General features: G+C 41.4%; 1 protein-coding gene across 7 annotated transcripts in view; it reads right to left on the bottom strand.

The window, feature by feature from the left end:
• The window catches only part of nhsl1b (NHS-like 1b), a 122503-nt gene that overhangs the window by 36932 nt on the left and 66536 nt on the right, over window positions 1-19035 (bottom strand). Inside the window, exon 1 of one of the 7 annotated variants that reach the window (XM_038727372.1) lies at window positions 9187-9514. The exons of the other annotated variants lie outside the window; for them this stretch is intronic. Within the exon in view, the coding sequence (XP_038583300.1) occupies window positions 9187-9499 (313 nt within the window). The 5' untranslated portion in view covers window positions 9500-9514. Of the gene's footprint in view, window positions 1-9186; window positions 9515-19035 lie in introns of those variants that run through there. 7 annotated transcript variants of the gene reach the window in all.

Genomic DNA, 19035 nt, shown 5'->3' with positions numbered 1-19035 from the left:
CAACAAGGATCTTTCATGCCGTTTTAAGAAACCTAATGTTTAAATTCATGTGCAGGCTTAATGGGTCACGAAATGAAACAATATTGGGCTTAACTAACATACAGCTAAGTACTACACAATCCTGTATGTTGAACTGTCTACTGGTAGAACAATGATTGTTGTTTTAAATAATTTGATACTTTTAATTTTTCTAACCATGATTTACTATGGTGTTTTTTATATCTAAGTATGTATGTGTGTATGCATGTGCGTTTGTGGGAATGTATTTGTGTATGTTTGTAGGTAAGATTTGGACTTTAAGTCTGTAATAAAGTCTACTACTAATACTACTATTGCATCCCTGTACACACACACACACACACACACTCTTGCAAGTATAGGTTATAAAACAACACATGCCTATAGTCAATATGCACGCAAGCATGTAACCACACACAAATAATTATACACACATCCACATAGGGATGCCAGCACACACATTATGTTGGCTGCCACGCTGGTTTTCTGACCTACATTTCAACACCAGGGCTGTCTGCTCTTCCCTCCTAAGGGCCTGTGTGTATGTATATATGTGTGTTTGTGAGTGTGTGTGCCTTTTCCTCCCTCGTATTTTATAGCAACACACAATCATTAATCCAATTTTATAATTAACTTCACATGCACACAATACCACACATCTGACACAAACACACTGATACGATACACTGAGGAGTGCCGCGCCTGTGTTGTCCACTGTGTTCACTTTGAGTGTGTGTCTGTGTGTGTGTTTCTGCAATACCAGACTTTCAAGCTCCACAAACAAACCTCAACACTGACTTAATTAAAAGTGCAATGCAAATAATGTCCAAGCTGGGATAATGACAGCAATCAATATGAAGCAGCTTGGATATTACTTCATTTGCTTTAACAATATGATTAATTAGCATTAATATTTCATCGCACATTTTACACTGAAGGCATTTAAGCTGACACTCCAATCAATGAGTGATTCACAAAGAAAACAACAGTGTAAGTTTAATTTCTAATCACTTTCTAATCACATTTCCAATATAAGTATTCCATTTTTTATACTGCTTTACACTTGTGTATACAGCAGTGCATGACTTCTGCTGTTATCGTGACCATTGTGCTCAAGCTCACGCTGCTGACGAGAGGGTCTAACTGATTTAGACACAGAGGCACAGAGACAGACCAAGCTAATTTAGGTTAAGTGCTCCAGTAGCTCAAGGGCACAAAGCAACAAGCCACCTGGGGCTAGCCTGCGTCACACCAAGAAAAGACGAATGTGTGTGTGTGTACTGAGCAGACACAGGGATACCAATGGGAAGTGGGTTAAAGTCCTAACAACAACAATGTGTGCATGCTTTTTATTTACAGTTGCTCCACCACTGGAGGAAAAAATGATACTATGCCGTTTGACCCACTTCCCACATTGCACCTCGCTTCTCATCAGCAACAACAGTAGGTCAATTGGGGAGGGGAGGGTGAGGATGCAACACCAAACCATCCAATCTACAATCAGAAATATAACTAGTTGACCAATGACCACAAATTTAGGAAGCGATCAAGACAACCAGCCTTGAGGCGGCGGCACAATTGGGAGGTTAGATTTGAAGTTGGATGCGAGTTCTGGTGGCTGGCATTGATTACCGTTAGTAACCAATACATTCACATTGCATGACTAGATTTGGGGCTGTTCATCAGGCCTGTGACATTGATCCAATTTATATTTCCTCTCTATTAGTTGGTTTGTCAGTGAATGTTCTGCAGATTCCACATTACTTTCACAAGGCATGGACACTGAGAAATAACGAAAATAAACTCAGCTCAACAATAGGGATTTTACTGGTCTGTGCACATGTGCATTGGGCATGACAACTTAGATAGGAATTAGGTGGTATCGTTTAAACTAATAATAAAATTTCACAAACGAGCACCTACTCAAACTCTTTGTATTCATCAAGTAAAATCAAGCAATTTGCAAAAGGTTTATGTAGTCAACAGGATTTGCTGAATCCGGTTTGTATCATACAAGCATCCCCGGGAAAAGTATGAGGGATTGCAATAATAATAATTTTTTTTGAAGTACTATACATAAATGTTTTACTGTGGTAATGCAGCGCTTAGTGCATAGTATCAGAATGAGTAATCCCAGGGTAAAGACAGAGAGGGTTAAATATGTCTCAGGACAGGCTTAGTGCTCATAGGATAAGGTGGATCAGTATCATTTGTAAAACACGCACACGTCTACGCCACAGTCTATGGTCTACGCACACACACAGACAGACCGTGTGAGTAGTGGTTTCATCTGATTTATCTAACAGACTCGGGGATGCATTTTGAAGAAGTGTGAATGTGTGTGCACATGCATGTGCTAAGTCTAGGTTCCTCCATTGTTAAATCCTATGTTGAGACCTCGTCTGGGAAAAAAGCAGGACCCCCAAAATCCCCTCAACCCCTCCTTACCTCTCTCCCCGTTCCTTCTATAATAAGCCTCCCCTTCACCTCCCCCTCCCTCCATCCCTCTCTCCCTTCTGTCCCTTCAGAGCAATCATGGAGGGATGGAGGCATTAATAGACAGAGCAGTCCTCTCCTGGATGAAATGAGTGTGCCCTCCTAATGGGCCCTGAGGGAAACGAGACGAGCGCTCTGATCAAATACTACCAACATTTAAGACCGCAATTATTCCAAATTAAATTCCTTCTGACACCTCGTGTGTCTCTTTTTGTTGTGGATAAATGGGTGCGTTCTGTCTGACGAGCAATGAATCCATAGACAAGTAATTACATTTTGTAATTACTGTAATCCCATCCATCTAGTCTCACACAAAGTGTTTTTAAATTGATGATTCACAGGTGATCAACTTTGAAACTAAGGACTAAAAACATGTGGTGTCATCCACTGAATGAGTCCCCCTTGCTTGTCTGTATTATAACACCACCTTGTGGTGAGAATAAGCAACAACTGACAAAAATGTAAATGGTTTTTCAAAGTGATCCTGCACAGTTCTTCAAAAAAGGGTAACAGCCGTCTAGGAATGTAGCTTCTGCTATAATCAAATTAACTTAGAGTAAAACTGTCACCAGTGCACACTCCACTGTGGTTTTTACAAGCAAAGCGAATAGCTGTAGCTTCCCTTTCTGCACTTTTTGTCTTAAACCCTAATCCATCTACGCATGTAGAGTGGAAAACCCTCAAAAAATAGACGTTGCCATGGTGAGGACAACTCATTAACGAGACAGATTTAAAGAGGCTCTTAAAATCACTTTCTCCCTACTCCATCCCTTCTCTCCTTTTATAATCAGTCTCTATGGGGGAACACAAGCTTCAGAGGCTTGGCTTTGCTTTCCAGGCTTAATGGAACCTCCAGCTGATTGGGACATAAAGGGGCCTGGAAATGAGGAGAAGGCAGGAAGAGGAGACTGAGGCTGGGGTACATGGTGGAGTAGTGAAGGGGTCTATGGTTGATGAGAGTTGGAGTGATAAAAGATGAGACGGGTTGGATGGTGGAACAAAGTGACCGAACCAGAGTAATAAGATCATTCTTTGGTGGTTATTAGTATTCTAACATTTTTAAATGTGATGTATGTAATCAGCTGCTTTATTTACATTCAATTATTTACTTTTGTTTCCTTTTTGGCTTGTTGATTTTTACCTGCAAGCAAATAACTATTCTATTATTGAGCTACATGAAATCAGTAAAAGTTGATAACCGTGCACTGCAATAAAAGTTGAAATGATCAACAAGTAAGATACAATATGGTTATACAAATAAAATACATTTATCAATGTGTTGTTAATTATTTTCCAGATTCATTGCTTAATTGTTTAGTGTGCAAAATGGCAGATGATGAAAACCCAACCTACAGTCAAACCCCACAAATATCACATTTTCAATGATATAATGTAAAACAGAGAGAAGCAAATTATTCGTTGTATATTACTGGTACAAATAAATGAAAGCTACTTTTTATTTCAGAGGTTTGTGTAATTGTCCTTGCATACTTTTGTGCAATTTTTGTGAACCATACAGTAGAAGTCAGGAATGTAACCGTGTGCACAGACAGCCAGCAGACTGGTCAGAAGGGCAAACAGGGCCAGAAACCTCAGAGGACCAGACTCAGAGCAGCATGAGGTGGAAAAAAGCTCCTTCTAATTTCAGCACTCATTAAAGAAATGAGCTGTGACTGAGGCTGGCGCAGCTGTGGAGCGCTTAAACGCACTTATCTTGCACTCGGCACAATTACATTTTTCAATTACTAACAACAAGACCACTGTTGGACTGACTGGGGCTAAAGAAGAGGGCAAAAGCTGTTGTTGGAGCAAACGCAGGCCAGATTAAGTCTTAAAATTGCATTTGTTTTCTGTGTGTTGGCATTATGGGAGTGTTTTTCTAGTGCAGGCATATTTAAGCTTATGATATCTTTCATACAATGGATAAAGACACTGCTTTTTGTCAGTGTGCATGAAAACATGAACTTTACATTACTCATTGGGGAGAGAGGTGTTACTTGACTGAATGCATATAAACACCCAAGGAAGCACAGTATTCCTCACCCTAATTAATCTGTTTGTCTGACTGCATTAAACCATAAGGTGACGCTTAATCTCAGTAATTGTACACACAAATACCACCAATCACTCAGAAGTATCAACTTTGATTTTTTTCATTGCATGCTTCTCATTAGGTCTCTGCAACACATGCCAATGTACAGTTAAACTATCAACCTGTGTCAGGTAAGAGGAGCACCAGGAGTCAGTATGGGAGATGAGAGAAGAGGGAGAGAGAGATCCTGGAGACACAGTAAATAAAGATCGGCATGTGCCATCTTATCCGGAGCAACCTTCATCCTGTTCCGTCAGAGTTTTGCTGCCCTATGGTGCAATGCACTGACCCCACCTCCAGGAGGCTCCCTTTGTCAACAGGGAGCAGGCATCAGCGGTAGAACAACACACTATGGTAAACGGAAGTTCAATGAATGAGTTACTGAAAGAGTGAAAGAAAATTTAGAACTGAAAGGAAAATCTGACCATAAAGAAAACAGAAGCATATTGTTATTAAAACCAAAAAATCCTTGGCTGTTTCAACCCTCCCTGTGTTTCCCACTTTTGACCCATTTGGTCAATGGACAGATAAATGTCTTTTTAGATTCCAGTGATTATCTGGGTGTTATGTCCTGATGTGACAATCAAGTCATTAAGTAAAACTCACAGGGCTGTGAGGGTCCCTTACACCTGATCCCTCCTGAAATAAACGCTGCTCTCCCTGACTCACTCCTCTCCTCCTCAATCGCTTCAAGTCTCCCAAGTGAAAAGCCATCTGAGCCCAGACGCCCACACTATTAATCTTACCACATTATCCATTACAATTAAATGAAACAATTGTCAAGCAAAAAACACATGCCCCACTGAGCTTGACATCACATTTAAATTGTGACTTGACTTCAATTGAAATCCTTCAATTATGATGATTCCCATATTTTAACTTTATTTGGCAAATTACATGATATTAAATGGGGGAAAAAAGAAACTTTACAGAAATTGCTTCTAGCTGAATGTCATCAAGTTTCAAAAAGGAACTGCAGGTTAAGACATCTTAGATCTACAAGCAAGAAAATACTGCTGTCAGGTAGGTTTTATATAAAAGTGATGTGCAACATTTTAAAAGCAGAAGAACTGGGTTGCTAGTATAGTTAAAACAATTAATTCATCAACAGAAAATTTATTTTCAATTGTATTTTGATTATTTTTCAGTGACTTTCCAAGCAAAACATTATATGGTTTTAGCTTCTAAAATGTGAGTCTTTGCTGTGAGGACAGTAAAGGTATCGTAATACATTTGGGTTTTGGACTGTTGGTCTTACAAAACAAGCAATTTCACCTTTGAGTCTGGGAAATTATATCTGACTTTTCTTTTTGGATCATTTAAGCAACCCTAGACAAAGAAAAGACTGCCAGTAATACAAACTCAAACAGAGTCAATGGAGAATGTAATATTTCTCCACATCGGTGACAACTATGCAGCATACATGAACAGAAAGACACCAAGATGCACACACACACACACAGACTCCACAAAACCCAATATTTGTCAGTGACGTCTTCATTAGCTGTTGGTCACACATGATGGAAGAGCACCTGTTTAGCCAATCACTAGTCAGCCATTACCTATTAGGCCTTTAACAAGCTGAGAGGTCTCCATCTGTTAGATACACAGCTAGCTATTACCCACTGATTACCGTTCACCTCCTTTATCTTTTAACTAAATGAATGTCTAGAAAGATGTGGACGGGGAAGACGTGGATCGACTGAGGTAGCTTTTAAATTCAGAGGGGGATAACTGGGGGGAAAAAAACAAGCCGACATGCACTCATTCACACAGACACTAACAGGGTTAAAGATTTAATCAATGAAAGAAAGGAAGAAGGAGAGCGAGAGCTTGAGGCAGACAGAGTTGCTTTGAAGGAAAACAGAGCCTTAACCCATTTTACAGTTGAATAACCCCAAAGCAACCCCTGACCCCCAACTCCTGAAAGCGTGTGAGTGTGTATGTGTGCGAGAGAAATCCCCTTCTTTTCTCCATCTCATTACTCTACTCCATTGTTCTGCCACCTCCAACCTGCTACGGAGGGGGTTCATGCACATTCAGTACTAAAGGGTGTACTTGTCTTTACTCATTTATGTTTGAGTATGTACGAGTGTAGGCGTACGCCTCCAAATGGAAACTAACAACTCTCACTGCATTGTTATGAATGGTGTTTCACCTCAAACTAGAATCACTTAATAAAGAGGGAAAACAAGTAACTGGCCAGTTTGTCACCCTAACCTCAAACCAGAGTTTAGGGCACTGCTTTAGAATAACTAGTGTTTCTTTTGTCTCCTGTCTTACAACCTTTTGAGGATGAGAGTAATGAATTGATAAATGGAGGTTCTTTTTCACCTCTTTTACTACATATGCATATACATAAACACATAATTACACATATGATCCTACCTACAGTGTCATGACTGCAACTTTAACACTTGTGGAGCCACCTGCAATCTACAGCCCGGGCTATTCTCGCCTAGAAAAGGTGGGAAATGTAGTTTGTGCGAACCACAAAAAGCTGAGCCCAAACCCGTCCTGATACTCACAGTCACAATCATATTATCCTAACTGATTTTCAGCAGTGCTTCCCCCCATAAATGTGGCCAATCCATTTCATTTGCGCTCATCTACTTACTCTACAAGCCTGGCCTCCCTCAGGTGCCCTTCCCTTGGGAGCTGTTGGCACTGATTGGTCGATAGCTGAACCTGCCTTCCCACTGAGGGATTATGGGGGATCCGGTGGAACACCTGCTCCACCACTAAACTGATGTAAAATAAAAGCAGGATAGGGGGAGATGTGTTGCTATTTCTCATCTATTGTAAGAAAATTAAGATTTATGTAAAGAATTGAAGAGTCAGGAAGAGCATAAAAACAAGATGTGACAGAAACGGATGAATGCATACAAGAAAACAGAAGCAAACATACACAAAGGACGTATTAGCCAAACTCCAATTTGAGCCTGTTTGTGTGTTCGAAGGCCGTCTGTTCAGCGGTGCATGAATACAGAGAGACTGGGAGGTTGATTCAACCTACAGAGCCGAGACAATACTGTACCCATGGTGGCGACATCTTGAGCTGTCACGGCATGTTAGCTAAAGCAGGCGTGAGGACGGGCCGCACTCGTCTGGCAGCATATTGTTAGTTAAACGCACAGGACTACCGATAACGATACATGCAGAAAAGCATTAGAGAATAGTTTTTAGTGGATGGAAAGACTTAGGATATATTTATAACAACAACAGTTTTATTGAAAAGAAAAAACATCTCACTTAGCACTGCTTGTCCTGTTAACTTATTTTATAATTTACCATCTGTGTCAAGAATTTTAATCAAACTTTTTGTTTGAGTATTATTCTTATGACAAAATAATGATCATGTGAGAGATCCCATCACATCCATCAGCACTCTGAACCTGATGGCTCCTTCATGTAGTGGCAGAGGTGAAAGGGGGTCACCTCTGTAACCCAGTAAGCGCCATCACCCCAGTACTGTCAGCTCTGTTACATTTCCCTGCAGGCTTGGCCCATCACCTCCAGCTGCTAGCTATTGTCTCTTGTTCCCAGAAGTGGTCACCCAGGGGAGTTATGATGTCCTACTGTCCCAAAAGAGAGTGAAGCATGGTCTGGATGCAAGCATTCACCATGGGATAATATAATATTAAGACAAACATGCACACATGAAGAGGCTATAATGACGATACATGCAAGTAATATGTGCATGAGTGAATAAATACATACTCAAACAAGCATCCAAGCACAATATGGATGTCATAATGTCATAAATATGCATATATTAAAACTAGAAATAAAATATCCCTACACAAACACAAGGTAACACAGATTTCACAGACAATAAACAATGTGTTATATGGCAGGTCATGTATTTAAGCATTAGTGACTGTATTCATGAAAGGCATTCTCTGAGGGTCATCCCCTTCTTACCCAGTGGACCCCCACTACCAAACCAAATGACAAAGGTCTCTGAGGTCACAAAGCCACAATCTGCATTGATTCCGCACGGGACACCCAGCGTAACACACATACACACATGTCAGGATGCACACTTGCACACATGAAGACAGACGGCACAGATCACTCAGTTACAAGGGGATGGAAATCACATAATAAGAAGGGACAAAGCCCAGCTTTGGAAAAGCTTCCACCGCATGTGCCATGACTCTCTGGCACAGTGACATACAGCGTGTAATTAATGCCCACAAACAGTTCAGGTGACTTAAGTTCACTTGGAAGTAGGAGCATGTTTCCCAGCCAAGACAAATACCTCTATCATTACTGTAGCAAAACAGCAATGTGGTCATGTGTCTGTTCAGTCTTACTAAGACACTCACAAAGACTGCTACCTGGGCAGTCCAGCTCTAAAATTTAAGGCAAAAACCCCTATAATTACAAGGTCTTTCAGTTCAAATGAAAGACAACAGACCTACAACGAGTGTGGATTATTTAGATGCAATGAAGCTTTAACATTAACCTCACTCTCTAAAATCTCTGGCAAACTAAAAGTTTAATTGTTCCAACTCCTCAGCTTCAAGTTAACAAACCCCATGGCAGTGGATAATGTTCTGCTCTCCTGTCTGTACCTTTATCATCCTGGAAGGTTATTGTTTTCCCTGGTGAGCCTTTGGTGACTGGTCCAAGCAGCGGTTTGGGTGTCCAGAGAGAGTCCGGCCTCTGATGGACCTTTGACACTGAAAGCAGACGTTTGCGCAGGCAGCCCTCTGTCCTGGCGGGCCTGGGGCTGGGGAAGGCCTCGGACTGGAGGCTGTTCCCCATCTTGTTGGCGGGCAGGAAGGAGCACAGAGTTCGCTTCTCACCAGGGGGGTCCTCATAGCAGGCCCTGTGCCAGCAGCTGACCACCGGCTCCGAGGAGAGGCAGTGCACATATGTGATCATCCCCAGCTAAGACCTAAGACCCACCCTCCCCTGCTCTATCCAGGACCAAAGCCCCCAACTCCTCCTCTTTCTTGCACGACCCTCTCTCTCTGGATAAGCACTTGAGGTGGTGGGATGTAGTGGTGACTGTGAAGGATGTGTGGGAGACTTCCCCCCTTGCTCCTAAACCCTCAATGGGCCTCCCCCTCTCTTTCTGGGAAGATAGGACGGACGTTTGGAGGTTTTTGCAACCCACAGGGGACCCAATCCCCCTCTGTCTCCTCCTTTCTCTCTGTTTTTGTCCTTCCTCTCCCTCTCTCAGGGGGTTCTATTGACTTGCATTGATTTGCCTGACAAAGGAAGGCTGTGCGCAGTGTTAGATTTCAAGATTTACCTCCAGAACAAATATTCCACAGAACTATTGCAGCATAAGGCTATTAAAAATCCTGCATGATTACCAGTTTGACGTCTGGCAGAAACCCAGGTAGCTTGCGAAAACAAAAATTTTGACCTCTCCAAAAATGACCACAAAAACTTTCAAAAATACTCCAAAGATGCAGAAATAAGCTTTGAAAAACAAAGAGCATTGCCTTCTTGGAAATACCTTTGGTTAAACTTCTTCTAAATGCTGTGCTCTCCTTTGCTATGACCCAGAAGCATCCAAGAAGATCCACAAAAGGTCAAGAAACCAGGTCATGGCTAAAGATTGTGAGCACCTCATTTGGTGAATTAAAGATGAGGTTAGAAAAAACAGTGTTCAGACAAGTTTGCGATGTCTGAGAGCATCCTCTTTCCCCACCTATCTGAGACAGAGCAGAGCACCAGCACTGTTCAGTGGCATCCACACAGCCTCTCCTCTCTTCTCAGCTCCTCCTCCTCCCTCTTTCCTCTGCTCCTCAACACTGCTGTTCTGTAATCTGTAAACCCAGATTATCCAGCCTCCAGCCCTAGCCTCCAATTGTGACAGACAGACAGACACACACACACACACAAATCACAGATGGACAACAGGCTGTAGATAATTAACTACATCACCTCCCATGCTCAAACGCGTGAAGTTCAAGAAGACTTGGCGTGCGGTGTTGTGTGTCAGCTGGTTAACTCGAATGACGCAAACTCAAAGTGTGAAAGAAAGCTGCATATGTGGGAATATCAACCCATTGTCTCAGGTTTACCCTCACCTGACTGGTGCTGCCATGTACAGAGATCCAGCTGAACATATACACAACCTAATTCTCTGAAGTGGACAACACACACACACACCCACGACGAGTTTCAAAGGTTTGAAGAATTTAATTGGAGTTGAGCTAACAGAGTGAGGCACAGATTCTCTGAGAAGCCAAAAACATAAGCAGCAAACAATGAGATACACACAGATTAAAAACCATGGTGAGTGTAGTCCCAAGTGGTAAAAATGTCACACTTACCTGCTCGGTGAGGGTGTATGTGTGATCCCTAATCAGCTTGGCTGTGAGGCACGCTAAGCTTATTAATATGCCTGGATTAACAGTGTGAAGACCAGGATATAGGACTGGACAAAATCCAAGACTGGATACTACAGTGATGGCCCATTAACCAGTGAAAGGTCAACTGCCAGACAAATATGCAGACATAAAAATTTGTATAAACAAGTTCTAAAAAAGAGAAAAATTAAAAGGGGGAAAACTACTTGAGAATACCAAACGCAAATGTCTCCCTCTGGTGGTTGCTAACACCTGTGCCATACAACACAGACATACCCCACAACTATTACTATTACAACTATTTTGACTGCGATAAAATGGCAAAAATGATCTGGTTCTAGCTGCTCCATTGAAAGATTTGCTGCTTTTCATTGTCAAAATTAATATATTTGGGTATATTTGGGCTGTCAGTTGGACAAATCAAGACTTTTGAAGACACCACACCTTAACTTTGGAATAGAAAAATCAGCAGATTTAATCAATAGTGAAAATGATCACTAGCAGCAGCCTCAGTACGCTCAACCTACTGCAACTTTGGGGGAATAGGGAGAGACTGTGTGTGTGTGTGTGTGTGTGTGTGTGTGTGTGTGTGTGTGTGTGTCTGTTTGAGGTTGTTATCCTGCTAAAGCCCCGGCAGACAGCCAGAGGCTAAAACAGCCATTACTGGTGGTTATCATTTCCACAGCATAGTGAGTGAGCCAACACACAAGCTGATTACAAAACCAAAACCACTGCACACCCACACAGAACATAAATGGACAAACCACTGTATACACGCACACACACATATAAAGCAGTGTGTGGACACACGTAGCCCACTGGGCAAAGCCAAAAGATTCTGACTGTGGCCTAAATTTCAGTTAACACTGTTGTTGTCCTAAATCCATAAATACAGACACAGTGGGTCATACAGTTCACACAGAGAACATCATCAGGGGGTGTATAGTCATGCAGACCTGCACGCATAATAGCTAAATAACATCACAACAGGGGGTGTTTTTATAGCAACACACAGACAAACATACATTATTGGCATTTTACAAGCAGGTACATGCCCGTTAGTGGTGGTGACAGTTACACACACATAGAACCAATGTCATGTGTGTCTCAGTTGGCTGTGAATGCTCAGGTCTTGCCGAGACCCAGCATGCATGGCAGTCAGACTCTCACAGCCCACTGCCCACAAATGGGGATTATTACTAGTACGGAGATACAGTATGCGTGTGTGTGTGTGTGTGTGCAAAAGTGCCACAATTGTTGAACAATGCAACATCAATGCTGAGTTCAAGTTAGGACAGTGCACATGGTGTGTGTACCGATGCATTTGTGTTGATGAGCTTATAAACTCTCCTATGTGCCTGTGATCATGTGCACATAGATTGAGTGTGTGTGTGTGTGTGTGTGTGTGTGTGTGTGTGTGTGTGTGTGTGTGTGTGTGTGTGTGTGTGTGTGTGTTTGTCAGTGGGGGGAAGCCGAGGCGGAAGGCTTTAGGGAAGGGACAATGGTAACCACGGATACGCATAGGTCTGAATGGAGTGAGAGGAGCACCTGCACGCTGAGTTAGTCTTCTGTCTGAGGAAGTCATCCACTCACTACAGGGAGTCGGCCATTGTCTTTTCAAACTTCACCCACAACAAGAGTTTTCCAGCATTGTCCCTGGAAACATCACAGCTTAACACTCGCCTCCTAAGAAACTTTGTCTCGTACTAAAAATACAGTAAGGCCCCCCCCATTTTGACGCTGTCACTTTTCTAAACTTCTAAACTTTCCAAAAAGCCATTGTTTTGTAAACTCTTTTCAGAAGACAAAAGAACAGAAATCTCTCATCCTCTATTGGATGAGTTTGACTTGTTTACAGAGGTCAACATCCTCTGAGTTTCCTCTTAAAGTCCCATGCAAATTCACAAGTTTGCATAATTTACTTGTGCAAAACTGCATGATTCATGGACAAAGTGACTTCATTTCCATGCGGGCTATATTGAATATTAGTTTACTTTAAAGTCATCCTGTTTAAAATAGCAGTGCTTCAACACAAGAGGATTAAGCACTTCAGAAATTAGTTGACCAACCAAGGAACAACTGCTTAAACTTAGCAGGGAAGTTAGCTAGATGAGAAGCTGATTAGCAACTAAGATGAGTCTGCTAAAGTATTACTTAAAAATCCACTAATTGGTTAGATTCTAACAGCAAGCATAAGAGGACTAAATGTATTTCCTTAAAAATGAGGACATGTATCTGTCCAGGTTTCTAAAATCCAAGTTTTATTTTCAGTGGTAAACATGAATTGTTCACAGCTCACAAATGGTCCACAACAGTAAGTGGAGTAGAGTTCAAGATGGCCATATTTGACTTTTGTGACTCTCAACACATGGGACTTAGATCAAGATGTTGATGGGAACATGCACAAACATACTAATATCTCAACATGAATATTAAGTAAGTTACCTATAATGCAAAGCTACAGGTCCAGTCCATAGCCATGTTGTGGTATTTCGCAGTGATATTGGCGAGGTCCTTCCAACCTCTCACCATCATTTTAAGGGGCTTTAGAAGCCAGCTAACCTTCACTGAAAACACTTTTTGCCGTCTACATTTCAACACCTCTCTCCTGTTATCCCCACTCCTCTTTTCCCCTCCACTGGAGATAAAACAGCCTGTCACATCGAGTGTGAGAACATCCATCAACACCACTACTCACAAGGCCAGAGGGAAGGTAGCGGGTCGCCCTCGGGCCAAGAGGTCACAGTCTCTTCAGACACACAGCACAGGTGCACTGGTTATTGAGGCGCTGTCCTGGTTAACAAGGGAGTGAAGTTTAATGGGATTGTTAGAAAAGTGGTTGTCAACAACTTTGTTAGTTAGGCATGATTTCCAAACTTTTAAAAGTGTTTTGCTTTGTGCTACTTCCTCCAGCATGATGAGATGTTATTTCCTTATGGAGTTGCATAGGATCAGTTATTCACTACCACAATTTACTTCAAGAATTAATAATGCCAACAGCTAGCTTCGTAGCACATGTTATCAGGTAGCACATATGCAAAAATGGAAACACTGAAATAAACATCAACTATAACTAGCTGAAATTTGTCAAGATGTTGAAATTAAGCAAAATGGCATAATCTAATATTTCTGCTTAAATACTGGAGATAAATGTTTCAGATCATAACCCATTTTTGGCCATAACTGTGCTGCACCAGCATCTAAAGTCCAGTCTGATCTGATGTGTAGGTACCATAGTTGGTGAGAATCCTAAGTGAAATATCATGACGGAGTCAAAGTTAAATATAGTTTTAGACATATAGCTATGTGGGTCACTGCCCTGTAGGCTGAACCTGACAAGGCTGCCCCAGAGAAAAACCACACCGAGCTCCTGCTGTCTTCACAAGAGTGTGTAGAACTCATACACACACTCCTGGAATTCACTTCACACATACATGCGCATACACAGATGCTCACAAACATCTCTACATGATCAGTATCTCGTTCAATTAAAGTTCAAATATAGATGGTGTAATATAGACCCATTTTCAAGACATGATCCAGCACGTGCCAGCATAAGACACAAATACATGCCAAAACATGAGGCTGGAATTGGTGATACTGTGTTCTGCATATTCAGGTAACAGCTTCTCATTTTCATCTGGAGTTGACCATCACTTTTGCTGCTTAAAATGGCAACAATAACACCAGCAGCAGATTATATCCATTGTCACTTGTTTAAGTTGATTCCGTAACAGCTATAATAAAACTGTTGGCTGGTTGTCATACTCTCTGCAAGCCAGAGTTTGTAGCAAATATTCATATTTAATCCACATATTTTAAATCTTGTCAGATTATAGCTACACACTGGGAACATTAGTTAGGCTGCCACTAAAGACTACAGAGATCTTTTTCAGCCAACAAAAGCTTTGAAATTGAATCTTTTAGTTATTCATAACTCTAGTTACTCACAAATGTTGAAAGCTAAACTTTAGATACAAAAAGAGACACAGTTGCAACAAACAGATATTCTCATTATCAGTTAATCTGCTGATTATTTCCCTGATTAAGCAATTAAAATGCCAGAAAATAGTGAAAAATGTTCTTAAAGTCTAATGGTGATGTCTTCAAATGTCTTTTGATCAACCACAAAACTAAAGGATATTCAATTAGAAAAGGCAGCAAGTTTGAGTATTTGAGTAAGTAGAACCAGAGAATATTTGGCATTTTTGATCAAATAATTAATTATCAAAAGAGTTGAAAATAAAATTTCTGACAATTGACTTAGCGATTATAGTTTCAGCTCTACTGCATTCAGAATTTAAATAGGAATAATGCTATTCAACAAAAGTTAAAAGTCTATTACTGAACAAATGAATAACATTCAGCCATTAAATAAGCCTTAGTGCTTCACATTATTACTTACACAAAACTTATTTAAACTGGATAACTGTTCAGGGTACTTCATATAGTCCAAGTGCACACTTGCACAGCATCTGTGTACAGCTCCAACAGCACATCTGCACTTCCCCCAAAACATGTGAAGCCGATATAATGCTCACACATCCGAGTGGCTGAAAACAAACCAGGGAACACTGGCCCAAGTTCTACTCAGCCAAAGACATGTTCTTCCAGATTGGACATGGCCCGAGCTGCCCTTAAATGACCTCACAACAAGGAGGTCGCATGAATCCTCTGTAATGTGTTTGCTCAACAGGGCTTACATTCACTAACATGGACAGAAATGTTGCACTTCTATAGCCATCACACTGCAGGAAACCTCCAATTTGGGTAAGAATGAGGTTTCCAAAGTCACTCCAACTAATCCCTACTCAGTCCCATCTAATGTCCACTTTCTGGGCTAACACATTCTACTAGAGTGGAGCTCAAGTGCAGAAATAACTTATGTAACATACCAAAAGCCATACCAAGTGGTCTGGCCAGCTAGCAAAGGGCTTACACTAAAATGCAAGGCTTTTCTGACGGGGGGTGGGGAGTGGCCAAAACAGATGAAAATCCACTCTGGCCACAGCTGGATGTGGAGGAATGTGGGCTGAATGTGTGTCACATCTGCCCCAACTGAGGGTACTTGTTTAAATCATAACATAAGCAGACATTCTTTAAGTGGAAAGCGGTGTAGAGTTATTTACTCAATCACAGTGTTTAATGTAATTAAACACAGAATATTTGGGTCAGTTTGTCGTTTCTTCTGGAAGCTGGAAACCCAAACTGAAAGTCTTTAACTGCAGCTGATAGAGGGAAGGGGGTCCAAATGTAACTTGATCTAAGTATGACAATTCTTTAAGGGGATTTGAACATGTTCGAGGGAAAAGAGCTTCCTGATGCCATACAATTCAAACATACCAAATTAAACCAGACTATCTTGTTTAAAAATGGTAGATCACTTCATCTAACAAAAGTGAATTTTGGTCTCCAACACAACTCCCACATCTGTTTCTCTCTATATTCCAAATCTGACCAGACTCACATAGTGTGGAAACTGTGTAAGTGACAACATAAATTACTGATAAACTGAAATACTGCCACTAATAGTTGTAGTTTTCAGTTTATATTACCTCATTTCTGGATGTCATACATCTACAAGCTACAGAAAGAGAAAATTCTGTGGGCTCACAAAGGGGATGATTTCGTTTTCTTTCTGAGACAAGAGTAGTTTAGACAATTTAGAAAGACGCAGGACCATTTTCTTACTCATTTTATTGCATGTGTAGGCCTGGAGTTCCCACATATTTTGTTTTACTTAGAAATGCACGTTTTCCAAAATTTGTGTTATTTCCTGCATTTAAAGAGTTTGTTTTGTACAATACAATTTAGGCTGACTGTAGCTGGGCAACACAAGCACAAACTAGGCCAAATTGAAGGTTTTTCTTCACAATAACTACCACCTAAAGATGTCAACAACTTTAGGCGTATACTTACAGGAATAAAAGGATCAACATGTTTTTCTTTCAAGTATTTTCCAACACTTTGTGCAATAAACAAACTTTTCAAGAGTGGCGCATTATCATATCCATGGTTACCGCTATGTACTAGAAAAATCATTGTTGTCGCTGCTTCAGAATTTTATGAAATATCATGAAGTCGCAATTACACGACTCTGGGAAGGCTTTTAGTTTGACACTGAAGACACGTCGGCGGAACACTCCAGTGCCCTGATGACATGCAAAATCTCAGAGGAAACAGTGATATCAGTTTTGTTCACATTTCATGATATTCAAATTCACAAATGTAAGTTTGAACAGAACCCTATGGCTTTAAACTGAGAGCCATAATAGGTAAAGATCCCAACATGACGTTCTTACATCTGTGCATCAACTGGCATTTCTTCAACAAAGCAGACCAAAACTCCTGATGCCAAGTTGCCAACTGCTGTGCTGCATCAACAGAATATCATCTACTGGACATCTTCATGCCTTTATCATTAACACATGGCTGATGGTGAAGTCAGCGTTTGTGTGCGTGCGTAAAACAAAGAGGGAAGAGCTTGAGTCATACAGTCATGCAATAAGCATGAAGTTTATTATAATATAGCTTCAATGAAATAGAGTGCATGAGAATAGAAAAAAATGCAAAATGAGGTTGCCAGTGAAAGAGGAGCCAGTTTACCTCTTATCTCACTTTTAACCTGGTCAGTCAAGTAATAGCCAACACATGGCCCCACTCTGCAGGACAGCAGCACAGCAACTGCTGCGTTGCCAGCTGTTACTGTGAACAACACACACACAAGACACACAAACACACATCACTCGCCTCCGGTAGAATACACTCCCTAGTTTAAGAAAGCAAATTCAAAGCTCATATAGCGAGCTGCATAGAGAGGTTTTAATACTGGCACCTCTTTACGTTTCCCCAAAGTCAAGAACTGGGTAACTGGGAGGAAGAGCGATCAAAAAGCAAAGATAGAGAGAAAAAAAAGGAGAGGTGGGATTAAAGTCAGTGAACCTGAACAAGTCAGAAAAAAGAACAAAGGAAGAACTGATTAAAGAGAGAAAGAAGGAGGGTTTCCCTTCACTAAAGAAAAACACATGAGGAAGGATATTATGTGCAGGAAGACGCTGTGACAGAGATTACTTTCCACACAGAGGAGAGAGATGGAGTTCAACTTTTCTTTGTCTCAGAAAGTCTGGGGGGAAAGTCCCACACTCACACTGGGGTGATGCAAACACATTGATGTAATGTACACACACACACACTTACCTTTCAGACAGAACATGGCTCCTCAACGAGTTGAAGACAATGTATCCACAAGAAACAAATACCTGTTTCTCTATCTCTTCTTCCTCTTCCCAGATTTCCCTCTTTCTCGCCCTCCTTTCCTCTCCCTCTTTCCCCGTTTCTCTACACTGCTTGGTCAAAGCGTTCACGCACAGACACACAGATCCTGACACATGCACTCGTCTCTCCCATTGCCTCTCTCGCCATCTCCCTCCCTCCCTTTCTCCCCTCACGCACAAACACACACACACACACACATACACACACACACACGTACACGCTCTGAGTGGCAGCTAGCCAACTTCTACACCGCAGGAAGCTGCTTTGTAACCCCCCCTCCTTTCTGTATCCCCCCTCTCTCTCTCACTGCATCTCTGAATGTCCCTCCACCACGCCGACCTCCCCATCAGTGTTTAGAGGTAGAGAGTAGAAGCCCAGCCTTAATCTGACATCCCTTGTTCAGTGTCATTAATGCAGATACAAAATTTTACATACAGGCAAATGTGTATATATATATATATATATATATGTCAATGAATGTCTTTAAAATCTATGCTCTTATTAGGGCAGGCCAAAATAATATAGTTAAATTACAAAAACACACTCAGAGGGTGAGCTTCGTTAAGGGTTGTGATTGTAGAGAATCTGGGCAGTCAGCAGTTCAGAGGGAGGCAGGGGGCCCCGGCTTCAGGCCTATCCATTGTGCGCTGATCAAACATAATCGCTTTAATCCCCACAGTTCAACTGTTTGTTATCAGGAGCAGCGACAAGCTCGTGCATCCCATAACCTCCACGCAGGCCGCTCTGAATTACTATCAGCAACTGACTCTCTCTCACTGTGAGAGACATTATCAAGACAAAATACCATTTGCCATTTGG

The sequence above is a fragment of the Micropterus salmoides genome, unplaced genomic scaffold (assembly GCF_014851395.1).
Source record: "Micropterus salmoides isolate LMB-PRFRI ecotype aquatic unplaced genomic scaffold, ASM1485139v1 Ms_hic_scaffold_18, whole genome shotgun sequence".
Classification (NCBI taxonomy): Eukaryota; Metazoa; Chordata; class Actinopteri; order Centrarchiformes; family Centrarchidae; genus Micropterus; species Micropterus salmoides.
The sequence above is the reverse complement of the archived record's forward strand: the minus strand, read 5'-3'. Positions and strand labels throughout refer to the sequence as shown.